The 19,486-nt window shown below is 43.7% G+C and overlaps 1 protein-coding gene across 2 annotated transcripts in view; it reads right to left on the bottom strand.

The window, feature by feature from the left end:
* The window catches only part of LOC119395962 (gamma-aminobutyric acid type B receptor subunit 1), a 75,017-nt gene that overhangs the window by 50,098 nt on the left and 5,433 nt on the right, over window positions 1–19,486 (bottom strand). For both annotated transcript variants that reach the window (XM_049415811.1, XM_037662992.2), the window contains exons 3-6: window positions 7,672–7,842; window positions 4,285–4,386; window positions 4,117–4,182; window positions 1,850–2,041 (exon numbers count right to left, since the gene is read on the bottom strand). In XM_049415811.1, coding sequence (XP_049271768.1) covers window positions 1,850–2,041; window positions 4,117–4,182; window positions 4,285–4,386; window positions 7,672–7,842 — 531 coding nt within the window. The remainder of the gene's footprint in view (window positions 1–1,849; window positions 2,042–4,116; window positions 4,183–4,284; window positions 4,387–7,671; window positions 7,843–19,486) is intronic.

The raw sequence follows: 19,486 nt of genomic DNA on the forward strand, positions 1-19,486 counted from the left end.
TTGTAAGTCTCCAGGTTTCTGCTCCGTAGGTAAGTACCGGTAAGATGCAGCTGTTATATACCTTCCTCTTGAGAGATAGTGGTAGACTACCATTCATGATTTGATAATGCTTGCCGAATGAGCCTCATCCCATCCTTATTCTTCTAGTTATTTCACTCGCATGGTTCGGCTCCGCGGTTACTACCTGTCCTAAGTAGACGTACTCCTTTACAACTTCCAGTGTCTCGCCACCTATCGCAAAGCGCTGTTCTCTGCCAAGATTGTTCCACATTACTTTAGTTTTATGCATATTAATTTTCAGACCTACTCTTCTACTTTCCGTATCCAGTTCAGTAATCATGAGCTGTAATTCGTCTCCCACGTTACTCATCAATGCAATGTCATCAGCGAATCACAGGTTACTGAGATACTCTCCCATTAACTCTTATCCCTAATTCTTCCCAATCTAGGGCCCTGAAAACCTCCTGTAAACACGCGGTGAATAGCATTGGAGAGATCGTGTCTCCCTGCCGTACGTCCTTCTTTATTGGGATTCTGTCGCTTTCTTTATGGAGGACTATAGTGGCTGTGGATCCGCTGTAGATTCCTTCCATTATGTTTATGTAGGCTTCGTCGATGCCCTGATTCCGCAGTGCCTGCATGACTGCTGATGTCTCCACCGAATCAAATGCCTTCTCATAATCTATGAAGGCTATGTATAGGGGCTGGTTGTATTCCGCGCATTTTTCTATCACCTGATTGATAGTATGAATATGGTCTATTGTTGAGAAGCCTGTACGAAATCCTGCCTGGTCCTTTGGTTGATTGAACTCTAATGTCGTATTAATTCTGTTAGCAATTACTTTTGTAAATAGGTTGTAGACAACGCACAGTAAGCTGATGGGCCTGTAATTTTTCAGGTCCCTGACATCCCCTTTCTTATGGATCAAGATGATGTTGGCATTCTTCCAAGATTCTGGTATTCTCCCCGTCGAGAGACACTTCGTATACAGGGTGGCCAGTTTTTCTAACAATCTCTCCAACGTCTTTCAACAGGTCTGATGTTACCTGATCCTCACCAGCGGCTTTGCCTCTTTGCATTCCCTTTAGGGCTTTCTTTACTTCTCCTGTCAATACTGGTGGGATGTCAGATTCCTCTAGGCTATTACTGCTTCTTACGCTATCATCCTGGCTGTCTCGGCTGCTGTACAGATCTCTGTAGAACTCTTCCGTTACCTCAACTATTCTATCCATATTGGTTGTATATAGCTGTATGGAGAGCCAAATGATTAAATGCAGACAAAGTGAAGCAGTACAAACCCATCGAAGTATATTTAGGAAAACTTCTGAAGAACTGATTTTAACTTTATGCAACAGCTGATCACTCCAGATGAAAGATAATTATGTTGGTAGAAAAAAAAAGAAAGAAAGAAAAGAAAAAAGAATCACCAATCAGTGCTATCAGCAGGTGTCTTTCTCTCCACTGCTAATGAAAGCCGCAATCATCCAGAAATAACACAGCCACAGTGAATGCCAATTACTTCAAGGTATTCCTGTAGAATAAAGGAAGTCTTTGGGAAGCATTTGTTGCTTTGCAGAAAAATGTGATAATACAAAAAGGTTGTCAAGGTAATGACTTCTCTGAATAAACTGAAGACACTGACTGTCTGTCATATCAGACAAAGGAAAAAGCTTTTTATCTGCAAAGAACCAGCTACAAGAAAGCAGTATTTTACAACAGGCCATTCAATATACACATACACACAAACACACACACACGTGCACTTTAACAGCTCTGTTTATACATTCATCATATTACTCAGGCTGAGAATTTCCCAGCACCTGCACATGATGTTAGCAACACACATACCATTCCTGAGATCGTCTCCTGGGATCCTTGATTGAGCATAAGAGCTTCAGTGGTGAAGTGCCCTTCCAGGGCCTCTTTCATCTGCTCTGTAGTGCAGTTGTGGCCTTTGTCTTGGACTGTGTACCAACCATCCTCGTACCACCCGATTAGAAGCCACACATACTGCTTGCCAAACACATTCTGTTTATATGCCTGCAAGTCAAATCAACCATAAATAGCCACTCGAAAACTCCTATATTAACAGACAATAAATGATGGTTGCACAACTCTGCAAACAAGCTTCCACACTAATACATTATAACAGTATTTCCTTCATTCTGATTAAAATGTCCCAAATGAAAAATGTTTTTTTTAAATCCTCAAAAAATGTTTTAGGAAGTTTGGGCCAGTGCTCAGTAAATGAGTCATTACAATGCAATAACACAGGCGTTGCCAGATATACAACTGAAACAAAAACAGGTATATTCAAACCCATTTGCCCTTTCACTCTGCTTGCTCCTATTTCACAAGGAGAAGAGTAGCAAAACTCGATCCGATAAATTTCGATAAAAAAGTTGTGTACATTGGATTGATAAAAAAAAAAGCTTAAATGCGCAGTATGAGTGGCTACATGCCAGCATTTAACGGTTATTACCCTGGTATTTCTCAAGTTTAGAGTCCCTAGTGCTGCGATTGCACTTTATTATTTCCAAGCATAAATGCAGTGTCTTACAGGCATCATCATTTACATTCAGGAAGATGCTGCCAATGAACACAGCACGAGCCTCATTTCAAACTTAGTTCTGCTTCAGGCAATATTTGAATGACTTGGGTTTTGCAGCAACTTCTCTTTATAGCACACTGGTATCACTTGAAGCAACAAGATGATTGCAGCATCAACTCATAGCAACATGCAATAAAAACAAGTGAGTGCAAGCTTCAATTTTATGCAATCAACATCACGCAAAGTCTGATGACGAAGTAGCTCCCGCTTTTATAAGTGGCACCAAAGTTGTCTTCGTGGCTCCCTATCAATTTTTTTTTGAAAGACTCGTTTTAGAAAGCCTAGATAATGTAGCGTAGTAGATGTGACCTGTGCTATATTACACAAACACATTGTGCAAGAAAATGAATGTGTACATCAATTTCTATTAGAATGAAACATAAACCAAGCTTTTCCAATTTTAGGCTAATTAGTGAGCAAGGCCTTGCTTTTCTCAACAAAGTAAGGCTTCATTGACTGCTTTACGAAAAGCATCGAGTCATACCAGGCAGAGAAGGAGGCTTCGAATCCAGCCGCTGCCAATGGCTTACTTTGACCATTTTCGTGGCAAATGACTCTCCCGCCCAAGACTACTACCCGACCCACCCATAGTTGGCGCTTATGCAATGCTCACCTCACCAGTATTGAAAAATCCTGTACTGTGCAATAGCATAATCACAAGAAAGTTGAATACATTTTCTCTACTCCAAATGGCACATATTTTTGGATCACTAAAAGATAAAACGTACAGTCAAGTACGACACCAAAACTGCAATTGTGACAAAATATCATTGTGTGCACTAAATAATTCGGCGACTGAAGCCTCACGTCACTACTACCTATACTGTTAAATTATGCCACGTTGTCAAAAACACCATCGTGTCAACTCTGATTGGCTCAAATGGTGACTACAACATCTGTAATTGGCTCAGGACGCACACATGGTGGAATTTGTGAACATAGCAGGCAGCTACAACTTCTATGGTTGGTTAAGATGTCAACATGGCGGAATTCATGAACATGGGAATTTTACAAGTGTCCAGTAGAGAACTAAAGCTGGAGGATCAGCAGTGGCTTTGTGCATGCTTCACAAGTCCGTGCTTTACATTGTTTGCAAGGTGTATAGCAAATGTGATATTTGAACTGCCATGAATGGCATCTAAGATGGAATGCTTCAAGGCTGCTGTTAATGATCAGAAGGTGTCCTACTGCAACAATTAGCGATGCCCAATCTACTGTAGCTTGGATGAAATAAATTTTCTTTTCCAGTTCAGAACAAATCATGTTACCACTCTCCACCTGCCATGAAAACTGGCGAGTGGAAGGCCAATGCCAAGGGCATTGCATTTTTCATTACTAACTTGGAAGATCAGAGGCACATTATAAATGTGAGCATATTACAACTGTGCAATCCCAGTACACACACAGACAAAAAAAAACCAACGCTACCACAATTTTAAAGATGAAAATGTAGATCAAAATAAAAAGGAATAAAGTGCATTTCTAGTCACATAGTTGCACATACCTCACAAAATACTCGTCTGGCTGCAGCAACATAAAACATGCCAACAATGATCCGTGCATCTTGCCTCTGTAAACAAAAAAATTCGCAATGTACACCTTTTTATCACATACACACTACAAGAGGAACAGGAACAAGCAACCTCTGAAGCTGCAAAACCACAAGACTCACCACAAGATTCTTGACTGCATCAGTGGGATCAGTTAGAAAGCTTTGCCTGGTAACAATTTCAATGTGTGCTTCTTTACAACGTGCTTCCAAGTCTTCACCTGTCTGCAAAAGTGAGGAAAACAAATATAGAACACAAACATGGGCTTCATGCGTAGCCTGCTAGCAAAACACCATGTGATATGTGAAATGAGTGGTAGTCAGGAAATCAAATACGATAAAAAAATTAATTGTGGGGTTGCAGAGTGGGTTACAAGGGACACTACAGTAGACGCCTGCTCATTAATTTTGACCACCTGGGGTTCTTCATGCGGATATAAATGAAAGTACACAAGCGTTTTTTCTTCTTTCTATTTTTTTTCTTTTAACATTTTGCTCTCATTTTAATGCCGCTGCCACAGCTGGGAATCAAACCTACAACGAAGTGAACAAATCATCCCTGGTGTAGAAATGATAAAAAAAAACCTCCTTTTAAAAGGCCTGCAATGCATTACTAATTAATCAATTCTTTAACAATTTTGTTTTGCCACTGAGATTTAGCAAATGAGGGAAACAACAGTGTGTAAAGGTGTGAAGACTTAAAAAGTATTTAGAATTGTCAACTGAAACAGGTATTATCTACACCAAGGGTCGGCAACCTGCGGCCCACGGGGCAGTATTATGCAGCCCCAAGCACGATGTCAGAACCGACCCCACCCCCCCTTGTCACTTTCTATTTAAGGCCGTCATGGCAGTTTAGACCTCAAGTGAAGTTAGACAGGAACAAAGAAGGATCGCTTCCACTTGGCAATTGTTCCCCATCTTCACACTTAGCCAGTATTCAGCCAAGACTTAGTGAAAAAGTCAGCCAGTTTCGTACATTATTGTCACATGACATGACAAGAACTTTATTGGAGACCTGAGGAACTCGAACCTGGGGAGCCGGAGGCCCCCAGATCAAGTTGGTGGCTCCGCCCACGTTGGGACTGGAAGTCCAAGTTCCGTCGCGATGTCGTGGGCCCTCTGGACGGCCTGGAGTTGGGTGTGGAGATCACTACTCTTCAGGGATTCCTCCCATTGATCCTTCGAGAAGGGTGGAGAGGCAGTAAGGGTTGGGCACAGCCAGAGCATGTGGTCAAAAGAGCATGAGTTATGGCCGCATTTGGTGCACGACTGTAAGTGGTCGGGGTCTATCCTATTAAGGGACCGAGGAGTGGGATACGTACGGGTTTGCAGAAGTCTGAATGTGGTAGCCTGAGGCTTGTTCAGTTTTGGGTGGGGTAGTGGAAATTTTTTCCTGGCCAGGCGGTAGTGGGAAATAATTTCGTGAAAAGTACACAGTGAATCTTTATGGATGTCGACCTCGTTACGAGCCTGGCTATCCGTGGCAGCGCGGTACGTGAAATCGCGCGCTAACCGATGAGTCTGCTCGTTAGGATTACATCCGAGCGGGTTAACTAAGCCATCGAGATGAGCTGGGAACCACGTGATGTGGTACCCCCCTTCGCTGTTCTCCCGCGTTCGTTGCAGTGCTTTGTTCACAATATTGTTCGCCTGTTCAGACACGAGGGCGCTCGAGAAGGATCTAACTGCCGTGCGCGACTCCGAGAATACAACAGCAGGAGCCTTTGCGCTGTGAAAAGCCAGAGCGATCGCCGCTTCCTCCGCCACGTGGGCAGTCTTAGTATAAACAGAGGCTGCATTAAGCATATTGCCTCCCGCGTCAACGACCGAAATAGCAAACTTATCTCCACCGTCGTATCTGGCAGCATCGACAAAGAGGGCCTTTAGTTTCTGTTGATTGATCTTTTGAAGGATGGCCTTGGCTCTCGCGAATCTTCGACCCTTATGGTGCACTGGGTGGATGTTTCGCGAACGGGGTCAACCATGATGCGATTTCTGTTCTCCCGGGACAAGCTAACTTTCGTCGCCTGTTCATGTCTAGGCTGAATACCCGCTTCTGCTAAAAGCTTAATCCCTGGCTTAGTGGATGAAAGTCGCGTTATCTGAGCCGCTGTGTGAGCTTCTATTAGCTCGTCAGCGGTATTGTGGAGGCCTAGCTCCAGAAGCTTCTCGGTGCTCGTGAAATGCGGAAGGCTGAGCACGCGCTTGAGACCAGTTCTGATGAGGGAGTCAAGTTTTGCCTTCTCCGCCTTAGCCCAATTAAGGTAAGGCGCAATGTAAAGGACATTACTGAGAAAGAATGCCTGGTAAGCTCTGAGCAGATTGTCCTCTTTGAGACCACCTCTTCGATTTGAAACGCGGGATACAAGTCTTAGTATATTACTGGCCTGTCCAGTGAGCCTGTTGAGGGCCTGCGAGTTACAGCCCCTGGCATCAATGAGGAGACCTAGGATCTTTACCGAGTCCCTCCTCGGTATGGGCTATCCATTCTTAGCTCGAATTTCTATCGGCAATGTTTCCAGAGGCGCAAGGTTTCGAACCCCCTGTCTAGACGGTCGGTATAACAGTAGCTCTGATTTATCAGGGGAGAGTTCAAGGCCCGTGTTTGAAAGAAAGTCCTCCATAGCCTCCAATGCGCTTTGCAACGAATGTTCGAGCATGGCTAGCGATCCGCCCGGTGCCCAGATCGTGATATCGTCCGCATAAATGGCGTGTCCCACATTCGAAATTGCAGCGAGGCGAGTGGAGAGCTTGTGCATGGCGATGTTGAATAAGAGTGGGGAGAGCACGGAACCCTGTGGGGTGCCGCAGTTGCCTAGTTCGTAAGGCCCTTCTGAGACCGTGCCTATTCGGAGGTGTGCCTTGCGATCCGCGAGAAAAGATTGGGTGTAGTCATGAAAACGCTGGCCCAGGTTAAGAGAGGAAATCTCAGTCAGGATGTGTCTATGCGATACCCTGTCGAAGGCCTTGGATAGGTCCAGTGCGAGGATTCCCCTCAACATTATTGTCAATTCGCCGATTAGGTCCAGTGCGAGGATTCCCCTCAACATTATTGTCAATTCGCCGATTTTTCTCTCTTTTTCTACAAAGCCCCCCCTCGATTTGTTGTGCAGCCCCCGCTGCATCGGCTTCTACAACTCAGCCCTCCGCCTGAAAATGTTGCCGACCCCTGGTCTACACTATTTAAGAGGTCAAATAAAAAGCACCTTGCAATTAAAACATACTATAAATTTTTTTAACTGATACCACTGAAACCCATAAGCTATCAGATGAGCAAACAAAAGACTAAATATTTAATGCAGAATGCAATCTTAGAAACTATAGAATGGACTGGGCCACTTTTAAAATTTTTAAATCAATGCAGAATAGCAACAAAATGGAAATGGGCATGACTAAAGCTGTCCTAAAATTTAAAAAATAAAAAGGGAGCAAGTTTGCACTGTGCATCTAGCGAGTTCAATCAAACTTCGCATTGACTTTTAGACAGCAAAGACAGAGACAACTTACAGATATAAAAACTTCTTCAGCTTCTTGAATGATAGCGATTCTTGACCACGAGAACTTCTGAAACAACTTGATGCGCGTGGGATTGTGAATAGTAGCCGATGGATGTGTCCTGAAGAATGTCGGAAAACGTTTTCTGTTGGACAGTGCAGGTGAGCTAGACCCGTACGATATCTGCAAGGAGAAAGTTCACCACACAAGTGCCAAGTCATCATAACAGCTTAACACAACAACAGTAAAATGCGAAGACAAAGACAATGACCGGATGCAAAAGTGTGCCAAGTCATTACGCAGGAGATGCCAGACCTGCACGACATAGTCATGAATAAACATTCCTTAGGCACATGCATCGAACGATGAAGTACATCTGAATAAGTGTATTAAGTAGCTGTGAGTTTAGTCTGCTTGACGGGCCCCCTGAACAATTTTACTTGAAGTTTGAAAGGCATTCAAATGATGAAGCTTGAAGCCATGCAATATCTCACAATTCTCATCGACCTTTAAAGTACTTCGCCTAAGAAAATGCTGCTACAAAGGGAAACATTGTCATGAACATAAGTATCACGTCTAGGAAGGTTTAAATGTCAAATGCGGAAAAGCATGCCTCCCCCCCCCCCCCCCCAAAACTGACACACACAAAAAAAAAGAAAAGAAAAGCAACATAACTTTAAATGGCAATAATGTCTCTGGCTGCATTTGGCCTTCCAGTAGGTCTTATGTGGTTTGCTATGGCTATCATGTGGTTGTTATGATAGCCACTGTAAAAACAAAGATGAGCAGCTCTTATCCATCTATACTGATTAATGCAATGACAGGGTGCCCAAAGAAACTACTCATTAACTGAGTGAATAACAGTGGTCAGACAAGGAATGTCACCACTGTCAACATTTCAACAACAAGACTCGTCTTTGTCAGTACAGCAATTTTTCAAAATGTTGGTTTCAGTGACATTCCTTGTCCGACTATTGCAATTCACTTCAAGCCCCCATCTTCCTCTGAACTCTCATCTTGTTCGAATTTATAACCTTGTGGGACACCCAAAGATCTCAAAAGCTTGCAAGAGTGCTGTTGTTCTTGATCACCATAACCACTTTTCTTTCCATGCTATATCATGATAGCACATTAGGAAGCTTGTATTATTATAAAAGCCTTGCTGTATGAAGACTGAGCAACAGACGGCTGTAATTTTGTCAAGATATTTTCAAAAGATTGTAATTTCAGTCAATTTTGCTGCTTAACAAATAGAATATGTTCCTTAAATGGGTACTGACACAAAAATTTTGGTCTGGCATTTATTGCTGCAATATGTTGCTGGGGGCCTATCAGTCGTAACACGGCAAACCACTTGCTGCAGCACGCGACAGACAATTAATTACAGTCTATTTATTACCGATCGTTCTCAGTTTCGGTTTGGGAGAGCTCTGAGAACAACAAGCTGCCGGGTACAACTAACACCATCTAGCGTGTGAAATGGCACACAGAACTGCGACGCACTTCTGCGCTGCCTGAATCGTCGTCTCGTGGCAACTACTTTCTTGAGGCTTCTGCACTTTCCACACGTTCGTTGTGGGCATAGACTCGTGAGAAGCCGCCGAACAGTATCGTGCTGGCGCAAGCGCGGCAAAACAGCAACGACGTCATCATTTAGCTGCGCCAGCTCGGAGCTTGCCCACAGTAGTGACGTCGTGGAAGTTGGGCGTCACCTTCACATCACCTTAGATGATGTCAATGTCGTGAGGCGCGGCGTATGGCGCTCGAACATGGACGCGAACTTCAAAATTTATATAAATTACCTTTCAAGATATATTTGCTGTTGAGATTTGGTAGATGATATACGCATGTTAATGGGAATCAATTATGCAGGCTGTCTGAGCCGCAAAATTTTGTCAGTACCCTTTTAAAGGGACACTAAAGAGAAAAACGATTTTTCTTGCATTTTGTAACTTACCCTTTTTACAACATGAAAAGCACCACTCTAGATATGAGATGATGCTTGGTAAGCAAGGAATTGTGCAAAGAAGAAATATGGGTAGCGACACTACCTCGCAGTTCCTGCACCAACTCATCATGACATCAAAGATTTTGATGGTGTCTGCTAGGTTCCACATAATTGTTTATCAGTAAAAATGAGCTACATTGTGTTCCAAGGGAGCCAGAAATATTTAACATAGCAAGTTTCAGGAAATGTCAAGGCGCCAATGCTACAGAAATATAAAAAATGATTTTGAAATTGATGTCGCACTGACATTCAGGGGCTGAAGTACTGGCGGTAAATTTAAAATGAATTTCTGACCTACATTTTGCCTTGTAATGATGAACCTATGATGGCAAAATTTAAGACTATAGAGTTCCCAAAGAATAACTTTTCAGTCTAAACTGATTTAGCATGTCACTTTAGAGTCCCTTTAGCAGTGCATTTCCTCCCATTCTTGTCACTGCTGAATGCACTTTGCACCCATTTACAATTCTTGCACTAGCAATGACAGATAAATGCACACAAGAACAATGTTCCTATAGTATAACATGTGCCAAGGTCTACCTCAAACAGCATTAACATGCAAGAAAAATGGATGAATCTCAATTAAGCAGCTTACTTGTCTCATCAAGCGCAATTTTCATGGTGAGTAGAGCAGTTTTCGCTTCAATGTCTTGATTTAGAGATTTACATGGAACCGTCCATTGTTTGTGTAACTGTTACATTTCAAAATTATATTTTTAGGAAGACTGCTTTCATAGTAGGAGCTAGGCTGAAGTGAAATCCTATAAAACTGGCTTGGAAGTGCAAAAGTAAGTAAATAAACTGAGTTTTTACTCAATGATGAAATGCTTTAGTTACATTTTCACTTATATGAGTGACTCTTTAAAAGACATAGATACTAGAATACTACAAGTAAAAAAAGAAATTGTGAAGTGGCTGGCATAGTATTGTGGAAAAGCATATTTGAGAGCAGTGCTAAGCAATGCTAGAGAGTAGGTGAACTCAAGTCCACATGAAGCCATGTGTTCTTTCCAGACACCCATGAAACCTTTCTATATAGAGTTCAAGTGGTTTCGCACTAAAAGAATTAAACTGCTGAGTTTTAAATGACAAGCCACAATGACTATAAAGCGTGTCACAGAGAGGAACCTCACTTCAATCTTCAACTACCTTGGGTAATTTCATCTACATGCACCTAAATCTAAATAAACGAGCATTTGTGCACTTCATCATCACTGAAATCTGACTGCTGAAGCCGGGATTGAACTGCCTACCTCAAGCTCAGCAGTGCATAACTGTAGCCACCATGTCAGCAATACAAGTCACGCCTCAATAGATTTTTTTCCATGTCGCAACAGTGACTCCAGTGGAGTGTCACCGAAATCGAAAGTGGTGGCCCGTGACCTCCGCAATCATCCGCCATGCAAAGGTAGACAATTGTGGAGGCCTGACTTTGCACCGTTTTAATTCTGGGATAATTTGCAACCTTGTGACACCAGGTGTTACCCGGTTCACTCCTGTCGGCACACTGTGTCCACCAAAAAAACATGGTGCATGCCTTTTCGCCACCACACATGTGCAGACTATTCTACCAGAAAAGAGCCATTGGTATGTTCAGCCTATGCGCACTGGCAACAGCTTTTCTACCCCAGCCTGCAGCATCTCAGTACTACTCATATTGAATGGCTTAAAGGCAATCTAGAATGGCATTGAAAGTGGAGAATTGAAGTCCCCAGGCATACCTCAAACAAATGCACCAAAACTGAAAGTTTGCTTCCGTCACAGTGTAGACAGCATTTCAAAGAGTGTAAAAGATGGCAAAATTTTTTTATTTTTTGAAGTTTTCTGCAAAGATTAACTTTGGAGGCGTTATACTATAACATAATCTATCATAGCCAAAGGAACATGAGAAATGGCATACGAACTATGTAAACAAAGCTGTGATAGCAGCTAACTCTAACCTATGGGGGCAAAGTGTGTGGCAGAAATTTTCTTACTGATCATCATCAGCAGCCTACCTTATGTCCACTGCAGGATGAAGGCGGCTTTCAATGATCTCCAACCCACTCTGTCCAGTGCGGGCTAATTCCACTTTATGCCTGCAAGTTACTGAACTCGCATTTCACCTAACCCTTTGCCATGCTCGGCAGCACTTGCGATCTCTTGGTATCCATTCCATTCACTCTGTTCTCACTACGTGACCTGCCCAGGTCCATCTTTTCTTATAGTAATGTCAATTAGGATATTGGCCACCCCTGTTTGTTTTCTGACCCACTATGCTGTCCTCCTATCTCTTAATCTTACGCCCATCATGTTTCATTCCGTAGCACGCTGCGTGGTCCTTAACTACTGCTTGAGTTTCTTTGTTATTATCCAAGTTTCTCCATACGTTAGAACCGGAAAATGCAATGGTTGTACACTCCACTCTAGTGACAGTGGCAAGTTGCCGGTCACGAGTTTAGAATGCCTACCGAATACACACCAGCCTATCCTTATTTTACTGTGGATTTCCTTTACATGAGTAGGCTCTCCTGTTAGTAATTGACCTTGATAAACATAGTCTTCTACAGATTCTAGGGTTCGGTTGTCTATCGTGACCTCTACTTCTTTCACTGGGTCACCTAGCATTATTTTTGTCCTATGCGTAATCATTTTCAACCCAATCACTCTTTGCAATTCATCGCCATCATTGCTCAAGTGCATGGTGCTATCTGCAAACTACAAATTGCCGAGGTATTTTCCGTTAATCTTTATTTCTATTTATTCCCAGTCCAGTCGTTTAAAGACTTTCAAAAGTGCAGTGAACAACAATCAAGAGATTGTATCTCCTTGACGAGCCCCTTACTCAACCAGGATTTTCTGCTTTTCTTGCACGGTACATGTGGAATCCCTGTAGATGTTGGCTATAGTATTCATGACTGTTTCAAGAACCCCTTGACAATGCAATACCTGCTGGTACCTCTACAAAATCGAATGCCTTTTTGTAATCTATGACTGCCATATAAAGGGGTTTGTTGTATTCAGCAGATTTCTAAATTATTTGATTCCTCACATGTAGGTGATCCATCGTAGACTACGTTTTCCTGAAGCCAGCTTGCTCTCTAAGTTGATTAAAGTCAAGTGTCTCTTATACTATTTGAAATTACCTTTGTAATTTTGTATAATGTTGAACGTAGGTTGGTAGGTCTGGAGCTCAAGTCCTTTATGTCTCCCTTCTGGTGTGGCATTAAAATACTGGCATTTTTCCAACTCACTGGTACATCTGAAGTTTAGAGGCATGATGCATAGAGTGTCGCAAGTTTCTAAAATATAAAATATCCTCCTTCTTTGATCAAATTGGCTGTTATGCCATCTTCTCTGGCTGATTTTCTGTGGGACATGCCTAGTACGGCCTTTTTAAGCTCATCAATAGTTACGCTTGGAACTTTGGTGTCATGTTCTCGACTTTGATTTGACTCATGGTAGGGTGGACTTATATTTGAACTGTACAGTTCAGAGTAAAACTACTTTATTACGTTCACTACGTCAATGAAATTGTTAATAACATTGTTCGTGTTTATCTTTTACAACATGTATTATGATCTTTCCTTTTAGCTGTCTCGATGCTGCCATCCTGTATTACTGCTGCCTCTTTGACATTTCAGTTCTGTATGTCATCGACTTTACTTTTGTTGACCAGCTTTGACAGTTCAGCAAATTCTATTTTATCTCTTGAGGCAGTTACTTTCATCTGGGGAGCTATCTTGTACATGTTCTGTAACAGAACGGAACAAAATGTCAACACAGGACGAGAGGGAGCAAACATCGTGCTGCACGGGATTGGTCGAGGTTCATCTGACGGTCAGACATGAGAATAGAAACTGGAAAGGCAGTGCTGTCAATCATTTTGGCAAAGAACGGGCACAGAACGGTCTCCTGACGATTTGGATTGGATCGAAATGTAAGCGCTTGGGCTGGACAATCGAATTAGCCTGCAATGTGCCTCGCTTAATCCAATCCTGCACTGATAGTTTGCGAAAATGGCAACAGCAACCCCGCACCAAACGTCTCATGAAATCGCGACACCACCTAGTGCCCAATCAAGACACTAACACAATAAATTGTTAAGGGGCCCTGTAGCCCTTTTTCAGCGTGGTCAGAAAACACTGCTGATCAGTAGCAGAGGCTTCTGAAAACACGCAACCCAAACCTTATAGCGCAGCATGCGACCTGGAATTTACAATTAATTCTCAAAGACAGCTGGAAATCACTCCCTCTTCTCTCGACAAATGATGCTGTATATCCAAAATGACCACATTATAAGCACAAAGTCTACAGGCATTGGCTGATTTGAGCACCGTGAGCTGCATTGTTACTGTGGCCACCGTGGGATGCCCGTGCCCGCTCGCGATCACACTGAAAGTAAGCCAAGTGTTCGAAGAAAAAAAGAAAAATGCTCAAGGTCGTGATGCGTGCTGACGAAGGGACGCATCTTCTTGCCCCCTTGTCACCCCCCCTCCCTGCGTAGCTTTCAGCATGCTCGCTAGTACGAAAGGAGAGAGAAAGTGCTTGAAGCGGGCGTCAAATCCCTGTAACTCTGCTCATACTTGACAGATTCTAAAAGTTTCTGCAGCAGTCAATTCATGAGGCAATAAATTCTTTTATTGAATCCATTCGACGATTACTTGGAAAAGTGTTGCAGGCCCCCTTTAAAGTCATCATGCTCTTCAATTTCAAGCTTTGAAAAAAATTATGGCAGCTTCGCGCTAGTAGTACCAAGCCTGAAGGAAGAGCGCAGCTGGGTGGCCTACCTTGTTCCTCCTTATTTTAAACGTGAAGCATTTCTTAGCAAACGTAAGGCACTTTGAGCATTTCTATCTACGTATCTATCTATCTTCTAGCCGCCTACCTCCAAGTGCTCGCATGACCGCCTCCTTAACTTCGTGTAGACCAAATTTCGTATGGGAGGGTAAGAGGGCTTGACGAAAATGACTCTCTGGTCATGACATGAATAACGTGAAAATCCTGTCACATGCATCATCAAAACCTTTCCTCCAGACACGTGTGGCACATACCCGCATACCACAGGCCGTGGTATGCGGGTATGTGCCACACGTGTCTGGAGGAAAGGTTTTGATGATGCATGTGACAGGCAGGCCGTGGTATGCGGGTATGCACCACAGGTGATTGACAATTTATATCTACCCAGGTACGGTGAGAAAAGACATTGGTAATTTTAATGAGATATCATTAAGAAAAACCAACATCGGCAGCGTTGACCCAACGAAAGTAAAAATTGGCCGCGTATCTGCGTGCTTCGCTGCAAATGTCGTCTAAAGACGATAGAAGAGGCGCTGCGTGAGATATGGAAGCCATCTGGCAATACGTCGGAAAACATGAGTGCTGTGTTGCGGGCTGGTAGTCCCGGCGCAGCGGCAGGCGAAGACCGGCGGTGACCAACGCGACCGGTGGGGACGCCGGCCAGCCCGAACACACGGTTTGGCGCGATGCGCCGAAGGAGAAGAAACGTCCGCACTCAACGAGTACTCTCCACAAACTCTATTACTTACACGTCGCCTGGGTAAAACACGAATGCCAGAGCGGCGCCCCCTGTCATTCGTACAATGCAATACTGAACCGAAACCGAAACACAACATGAGCTTGTGCAGAGGGCACGGAGGAAGACAAGTTTCAGCGCAGTCGCATTTTCAGCACACCTTAAGAAACTAGGGTTGTAACATTGTAGGGCGAGTAGGGCCAGAAGGACCATCACGACGAAAACCTGCCTCCTCAATCGTATTCGCCTGGAACGTTAGTGTGGCTTCGCGTTCCCTCCTCCGCTCCTGGCCTTTCTACAAGCTACTGCCTGAGCATAAGCGTGCGCAGGGTTCCCCTTCAGGGGGGGCGAAGGTTCGTCGCAGCGCCCCTCTCCCTATTATGTCAATGTATGCGGCTGCCTTTGCGCCCCTCTTCTCGCCCCCCCCCCTACAATGTATAGGGCTGACCTTGCGCCCCCCCTTCTCGCCCCCTTGCCCCCCCCCCCTGCGCACGCCTATGTGCCTAAGTACGAAGGCCCCTACCGCGTCCTACGTCAAGCATCCCAGTTAACTATATGACTGAGCCTGTTCAATCATCTACGGACCGCCGTCGTCGCGGCCGCGAGACTGTTCATGTCGATCGACTGAAGCCGCATTATGACCCACCAGTTGTACCTGTTCCTTAGGTCGCCAGGATGGCTCCTTTTCCGCGGGGGAGTGATTTGTAACATGGTAGGGCGCAGACAAGAACGCCTGCGAAAGAAGACGATGAAGACGGTTGTTGTTGGCACTCGCGCTTGCTCGGCTTGGACCGCTGATCGCTTCAGCTGTGGCAATCTTTTAATAAACGTGTTACTGTCTCAACGTTAAACGCATACCATCAAGATCTTTAAAATTGCGTTTCTATGTATTTTCTATTAAAGGAACACACCACCTAATACTTACCTAATCATATTACGCCTCAGATATGCGTAATATTTACTTTTTGATCGACAACGTTCACAAGTATGAACAGCCGTACCAGTTCAAGATGGGTGGGCGGTAAGCAAGTGGTTCAACTTTGGCCGGTTGGCTGAATCGGGTGACGTGCCGACAAACAGAAAGACAGACCAAAATTTCTGCGTTTAAGTTCCCCAAGAAAGACTATCGTCTTTAAAAATAAAAATCAGGATCCGAGCAGGAATCGAACCCAAGCATTCTGCGTGGCAGTTGGGTATTCTACTACAGAGCCGCGCCAGGTCTTGAAGCTGCTTTGGAAAAAGACCCTACTATGCAGGCATAATGTCAGTGCAACATCAATTCTGGTTGCAGAGCTGGCTCTCTAATTTTATAACAAAGCAATAAACATTACATATTTAATCCTATCATACAGGCTTCATGTTGGGTTATCGTCAATTGTGGTTCTAGTATTGACTCCGCTTTTATTGCAGTCTAGTAAACATTATATTTGTATTCCTATGATTTAGCAAGCTATATTTAAGCGCTGCTCAACCTCAGAGGAATATGCTAATGAAAGTGACGTATGATATTCACATCATCGCACAGTAAAGTGGACTTCATTTCGAAAATACTTACGTCTGTGCTCTAACGTGAGTTCTGACGTTACGGCAGACCATAAGTTACCCTTTAAACGCCAGTGTAGTCGACGTTTCTGGTAAGCCCATGATGTACACACTAGTACACTTACAAAAACATGTCGCTCCACCTGCTAACGCTTGGCTCAAAGCCAAAAGAAATGCAGCCTAGACAATCGCTGGCTGGCTGCTTCGCATGAAACTGATTTCCACAAGGCGTGGGATCTGCCTAATTTTTTTTCTTTCTTCTCTTTCTCTCTGTTTCTTACATCTCTTTTTTGTATCTGTTTCTATTTTACAGCAGAGCTGTTACGGTCAACGTTTGCCGTGTGTCATAGAAAATGATCATCACGAAACGGTACGCGCTCAATCACCACCGAAGCATTCTGTACAGATGGTTAACAAGAGAAGCTGAAACGTAGTGGGATTTGCCTAATTTTTATGGCACACACACGGCATAGGAATTTTACAGCAGAGCTGTTATGGACAAGGTTTACCGTGTGTCATAGAGACAAAATGATCATCACGACACGGTACGCGCTGAATCGCCACCGAAGCATTCTGCACAGATGGTTAACAAAAGAAGCTGAAACATAGTGGGACTTGCCTAATTTCTGTGGCACATAAACGGCATAGGAATTTTACAGCAGAGCTGTTATGGACAACGTTTACCATGTGTCATAGACAGAAAATGATCATCACGAAACGGTACGCGCTCAATCACCACCGAAGCGTTCTGTACAGATGGTTAACAAGAGAAGCTGACACATAGTGGGATTTGCCTAATTTCTGTTGCACATACACGGCATAGGAATTTTACAACAGAGCTGTTATGGACAAGGTTTGTCGTGTGTCATGGAGAGAAAATGATCATCACGAAACGATACGCGCTCAATCACCACCGAAGCATTCTGTACAGATGGTTAACAAGAGAAGCTGAAACGCAGTGGGATTTGCCTAATTTCTGTGGCACATACACGGCATAAGAATTTTACAGCAGAGCTGTTATGGACAAGGTTTACCGTGTGTCATAGAGAGAAAATGATCATCACGAAACGGTACGCGCTCAATCGCCACCGAAGCATTCTGCACAGATGGTTAACAAAAGAAGCTGAAACATAGTGGGACTTGCCTAATTTCTGTGGCACATACACGGCATAGGAATTTTACAGCAGAGCTGTTATGGACAACGTTTACCGTGTGTCATAGACAGAAAATGATCATCACGAAACGGTACGCGCTCAATCACCACCGAAGCGTTCTGTACAGATGGTTAACAAGAGAAGCTGAAACGTAGTGGGACTTGCCTAATTTCTGTGGCACATACACGGCAAAAGAATTTTACAGCAGAGCTGTTATGGACAAGGTTTAACGTGTGTCATAGAGAGAAAATGATCATCACGAAACGGTACGCGCTCAATCACCACCGAAGCATTCTGTACAGATGGTTAACAAGAGAAGCTGAAACATAGTGGGACTTGCCTAATTTCTGTGGCACATACACGGCATAAGAATTTTACAGCAGAGCTGTTATGGACAAGGTTTAACGTGTGTCATAGAGAGAAAATGATCACCACGAAACGGTACGCGCTCAATCACCACCGAAGCATTCTGTACAGATGGTTAACAAGAGAAGCTGAAACGTAGTGGGACTTGCCTAATTTCTGTGGCACATACACGGCAAAAGAATTTTACAGCAGAGCTGTTATGGACAAGGTTTAACGTGTGTCATAGAGAGAAAATGATCATCACGAAACGGTACGCGCTCAATCACCACCGAAGCATTCTGTACAGATGGTTAACAAGAGAAGCTGAAACATAGTGGGATTTGCCTAATTTCTGTGGCACATACACGGCATAAGAATTTTACAGCAGAGCTGTTATGGACAAGGTTTACCGTGTGTCATAGAGAGAAAATGATCACCACGAAACGGTACGCGCTCAATCACCACCGAAGCATTCTGTACAGATGGTTAACAAGAGAAGCTGAAACGTAGTGGGACTTGCCTAATTTCTGTGGCACATACACGGCAAAAGAATTTTACAGCAGAGCTGTTATGGACAAGGTTTAACGTGTGTCATAGAGAGAAAATGATCATCACGAAACGGTACGCGCTCAATCACCACCGAAGCATTCTGTACAGATGGTTAACAAGAGAAGCTGAAACGTAGTGGGACTTGCCTAATTTCTGTGGCACATACACGGCATAAGAATTTTACAGCAGAGCTGTTATGGACAAGGTTTGCCGTGTGTCATAGAGAGAAAATGATCATCACGAAACGGTACGCGCTCAATCACCACCGAAGCGTTCTGTACAGATGGTTAACAAGAGAAGCTGAAACATAGTGGGACTTGCCTAATTTCTGTGGCACATACACGGCAAAAGAATTTTACAGCAGAGCTGTTATGGACAAGGTTTAACGTGTGTCATAGAGAGAAAATGATCACCACGAAACGGTACGCGCTCAATCACCACCGAAGCATTCTGTACAGATGGTTAACAAGAGAAGCTGAAACGTAGTGGGACTTGCCTAATTTCTGTGGCACATACACGGCAAAAGAATTTTACAGCAGAGCTGTTATGGACAAGGTTTAACGTGTGTCATAGAGAGAAAATGATCACCACGAAACGGTACGCGCTCAATCACCACCGAAGCATTCTGTACAGATGGTTAACAAGAGAAGCTGAAACGTAGTGGGACTTGCCTAATTTCTGTGGCACATACACGGCAAAAGAATTTTACAGCAG

This window comes from Rhipicephalus sanguineus, chromosome 1, assembly GCF_013339695.2.
Source record: "Rhipicephalus sanguineus isolate Rsan-2018 chromosome 1, BIME_Rsan_1.4, whole genome shotgun sequence".
Taxonomy (NCBI): Eukaryota; Metazoa; Arthropoda; class Arachnida; order Ixodida; family Ixodidae; genus Rhipicephalus; species Rhipicephalus sanguineus.